This window comes from Triticum aestivum, chromosome 2A (genome assembly GCF_018294505.1).
Source record: "Triticum aestivum cultivar Chinese Spring chromosome 2A, IWGSC CS RefSeq v2.1, whole genome shotgun sequence".
In the NCBI taxonomy this organism is placed as follows: Eukaryota; Viridiplantae; Streptophyta; class Magnoliopsida; order Poales; family Poaceae; genus Triticum; species Triticum aestivum.
This window is the reverse complement of record NC_057797.1, coordinates 688,934,628-688,939,291: the sequence shown is the minus strand read 5'-3', so window position 1 is coordinate 688,939,291 and position 4,664 is coordinate 688,934,628. Positions and strand designations below refer to the sequence as shown.

The following is a 4,664-nucleotide window of genomic DNA, read 5'->3' as shown; positions in this document are numbered from 1 at the left end:
TCGTTGAGTCTCTCTTGAATAAACCGTGTTTTTCATGTATTGTGATCTCTGATTAGGCACTGAATACATCCAGATCCATATGTCACCTAGCGACGGCTAGAAGAACTGAAGCGAGCCAAATGTGCGCCCCCGTCATTGCCCTTCCCTCGTCGGACTCGGGCATAACTTGTTGTAGTAGGCAGTCGGGAAATCATCGTGCTAAGGCCCCATATGACCAGCGCACCAGAACGGCAACCACCGCCGATGAAAAATAACGTAGATCAGAAGGATCCAACCCCAAGACACACGAACGTAGATGAACAGCAACTAGATCCGAGCAAATCCACTAACAACGTGTTTGGCAATATTTGGAAAGGGAAATTGAAATTTAGAGGAGAGAGTTGTGTTGAGATTAGACATGAGATGAGTCGTTTTATTTTCAATCCTCTGTTTGGTGCGTGATAGGAATTATGTGTGAGAATATGAGGAGAAATTGTACTCCCTTGTTTGGTTCGTGGGAATTAACACGGGACTAGACAAGAGAAGTTAGGATGAAAGGTTAAGATTGACTCATTAAAACAATTCTCGTCCAACTCCCACCACTTCCCCTGTTAATAAAGCGATGGGAGTTGGAGTCTCAAGTCCCATGCCTATTCCTTTGTGAATTCTCAATACATCCAACCAAACGTAGATTTGAAGTCTCGTACCCCTCCTATTCCCATTCCTAACTCTAATTACCCCCAACCAAACACGTTGTGAGGATATATCCGCCGAAGACACACCTCCACGCGCCCACCAACGATGCTGGACACATCACCGAAACAGGGGTTAGGCGGGAAGACCTTTATTCCATCTTTAGAGAGCCGCCGTCATTTCTCTTTCTTGAACAGGACACAAACCCTAAAAAAATTCAATGGAACAACTAACAGTAGAGCCAGGGGCGGATCTACTGGGAGCTTTAACATGCTCAAGGCTTCCCCCCAGCGTTGTAAAATTTGTGTTTACTACTAGTTTTAATGCTCAGCTCATGCACTTGTAGGTGCATGACCCAGACAACCCAGCCCCTCCTTCATTTTTTTAGATTCGTCATTGGGTGGAGCCTTTCCGCCAGCCCTTACTAGGATCCACCGCGCCCGCGTAGTCTTAGGGCCACTAGAGACAAGGCATGAACCCTATCTTTTTTTGAAAGAGGAGGAGGCGGCGGCTGCGTGACCTAGGAGATCCCGCAATACAGTCACGTTGATGCCGGTCGAGAACTCGAAACAATCCAGGGATCAGTACTACTCTGCCAATCCTCCTTTTTTGCAACTAATGAATTTGTCTTGACAGACTCCGGTTACAAAGTGAACACTGAACAGAAGGGTTCAGATTGGATCGGCCGGCCGGACGACCAATGTGCAGCCGTGCAGATCGAATCGCGGGGATTTTACTCGTATGACGTACGTACTACTACGTGATTGCCCGCGAAAGCAACAGGTAACCAACGGAAGGGCCGTGCCCGCGCGCCGGCCGGCTGCTTCTGCCTGCCGTGGCTTGTGGGAGCATTGCATGAGCTGTGGCTGTGGGCGTCACCATCGATCCGTGGCAGCTACCACTGTAGTACATGCGGCGACGGAGATTCTGTGCCTGCTACTACACTGTTTATCAGTAGTACAGGTTACTGTAACCTTCGCAAAAAAGGAAAGAAACAGCTCACGTTGTTGCCTTGCGGGATCGATCGAGAGGAGTCAATGTACTTCCTTTTTTGAGAATCAGAGGGTTACGCTAGTCACTGGGCAGTGGGCCGGGACTGCATTTTACCGCACAGCATCATGGTCCCAGCCGTGCGTTAATTGCACCATCTTAAATTCTTAATCGAGCGGACGAGAGGCGTTTGAAATTTTCCATTACTGGCCTGCGCATTAACGCGGAGGTGCCCCGCCACCATTGACAGAGAGGTTGCTGCAAGACACAGCAGAGTGCCAGTTTTGCAGCGCCTCACCAGATTAGCTAGATATGGCTACTGGAAAGTCTGGAAATTAGATGAATGAATTACATTAGCCAGGCTAGCAAGCTACTCTAGGGCCAACAAGAACCAAAGAACTCGGGGATTGTTCGCCTCCGCACGCTAGTTGATCGATGGATGGATGGACCGGTAGGAGTATAGGCTTGGATTCGGCTAGCTGTAGACGGTGACGAGGCGGCGGAAGCACCTGGTGCAGGAGTACTTGCGCTTGTTCTTGAGGCACAGCGGGAGGCACAGGATGCGCCGCTCGCTCTCCACGTCCGTCGCCACCACGGGACCGCCGCAGGACGGGCAAGCGCCGGGCGCCTTGCCCGTGCCCACCACCCGCTCCACCTTCGCCCCGACGATCATCTTCACCGCTCCGCCCACACCCATTGTCGCCATCGATCGACGATCCCCTCGATCGCACGAGAGGAGGAAGAAGAGGGGGGAGTTGGTGGTTTGGATTTGAAAAGTCTGGGGATTGTTGTGGCCGGTGACGGGGATGGCAGGCCCGTATATATAGCGGACGGGACGAGGGCGCAGGCGGCAAGCAGTGGCAGGACCGTTGCGCCTGCGCGCGCGGCAGCGATCCGTTTGGATTTTACTTTTACCGGCTCGCCTACGTGGACATACGACCCACGGGAGGCCCATGTGCGACTCTTCAGTCCTCATCCAAAAAATCCAATCCCTCAAAAAAAATCCAAAAAAAATCCTTAGTGGATGAGTACACGCTTTGATTTTCCTCTTTAGCGGCGCTAGTGTATAATCCTTCAAAAAATCATGGTACTACTACACAAACGGTTTGGTACATTACTAGTGTATATGTGTTTATTTGTTGACTAATAAACATTAAAGTTTATGCATCCATGTGCCCATCCATGATAAGATAAAGTTTTGGGTCTTTTGGGCTAGACGATAAACACAATAAGGCCTATGGTTGAAGACACCTTAGTTTAGATATAAGCGTTGTTCTCTCGCCTGTCTCTATACACCATGCCCCAGCAAGTCATTTGTATATGTTGCCAACAAACAAGAAAATGGAAAATGTGCACGTGCCAGATTTATATAGTTCAAATTTTTGGAGTACATGTTATCTGTGTTTTTCTTCTTTGCGAGATACATATTTACATTGACCATTTTGATTTTTGCCAAAAAGAATCAACCGGCTGACTCTTCCTTAAATCAAGTCACTGCTTATAAATACTCCCCCATGTAATGACATGTATGTACTCCATGTCGAATTCTCTTTTAGTTCAGCACTCCACTTCAATGTAACTCTAGATCGGTTAAAAAGGGAAGAAAAAACTGTACGCCCATTATTTTTTTGCTGGAATAGCCTCCACGCTTTAATCACGTGAAGTTTCCACTATCCCTTTTTTTAACTATAATTTCCACTATCCTTCCTTAGATACACAAATTAATTAACGTAGACGGTAAGGTTTGGTCACCCTACAAGCCACAGAAAATCCTACACCTACAAAGGGCTACATAGCTGCTATGTAAACTCCCATCTAATCTATACACGCCCTCCCTGATTTTCAGATAGGGTGGGCCCAATACTCTTCTTTAATCCAATCAAACAGTCCCATGTCAGATCAGTTCGTAACCTTACGTAAACCATTACGTGGATGTAGCATTGCTTTACAAGCCACCGATTGAGTTCAACACATCAATACGACAAATAGTTTCCATGACGAAAAAGCGAGGTACCCAGTTTGTATCACTTGATCTTATCTTAAACAAAAGGTCAAACCTTTCAACCTACGCTACTCTTCATCGGCGCCGGTTGTATTCTGTTGTGCTGGTCCTATGGGGCCTTGACACGGCGACTTTTCGACTGTCTGTCTACTACAATAAGTTTTGCCCGCCTCCGGCACGGTAGAGCGATGACGTCGGCGCGTCTTCAACTCATTTCAGTGCTTGTAGTCGTTGTTCGGTGGTCTACGGAATTAGATGTAATTTTTATTATTTTTAGTGTTCGTTGTGCTGTTATAATTGGAGATGAATAGATTGAAAATTTTCTCGTGAAAAAAAGGTCAAACCTATCAGGTTCCAAATTGTATCATTGGAAAATAGGATAGTTTAGTTCTCCACTTAACTACAACTCAAGATTTAATTATTGAACATTAATAGGTAAACAATACGTGAAGGTAAAAAAATGCATAGCCCTCCACATTTTAATTTGGTTCAGAAGTTTTGAAGATACCGAAATAGGAAAAAGGTAGAAATTTGATGTCATGTCATGTTGAAAAGCTAGCATTCTTCCACTGGACTAGACGTATACCATGATTGTCACCGAAATGAAAGAATTATGTTAAGGTAGACTCTATGAAAAGGAAAATCCATTGAAATCATATAGAAAGTAGACCACATGGAAAACTCATATGGATTATATAATCATATAAAACCATTGATCCCGCCATACATAATTAATCTTATACATGCAATAAATTACCAGACCTCCTTTTTCCTTAAAAGGAAATAGTTCTACGATCAAATATTTTCCATGGATTCCCTTTTTTTAGGAAAACGTTTCCAGACGGCGCACCGGCGGAAACGTTCCACCGGACGTGCGCGGGCCCTACAATCGCTATCAATCGTTTGAGTGGCGACAGGAGCACCCCTTAGGAAAAAAAAAACCGAGGCGACGAGAGCACTGCTACCAATCGTTCTTTGCCTTCATCTTCTTTTTCCCCAC

The 4,664-nt window shown here is 46.0% G+C and overlaps 1 protein-coding gene across 1 annotated transcript; it reads right to left on the bottom strand.

The window, feature by feature from the left end:
- Window positions 1-1,847: 1,847 nt before the first annotated feature.
- Window positions 1,848-2,438, bottom strand: LOC123185950 (uncharacterized). Its single transcript, XM_044597755.1, has one exon. It carries the CDS (start codon window positions 2,366-2,368, stop codon window positions 2,138-2,140), a length of 231 nt encoding a protein of 76 aa, XP_044453690.1. The 5' UTR covers window positions 2,369-2,438; the 3' UTR covers window positions 1,848-2,137.
- Between the last annotated feature and the right edge of the window lie 2,226 nt (window positions 2,439-4,664).

Coding starts and splice junctions, on each gene's coding strand:
- LOC123185950 (XM_044597755.1), bottom strand. CDS start 2,368: ATGGCGACAATGGGTGTGGGCGGAGCGGTGAAGATGATCGTCGGGGCG.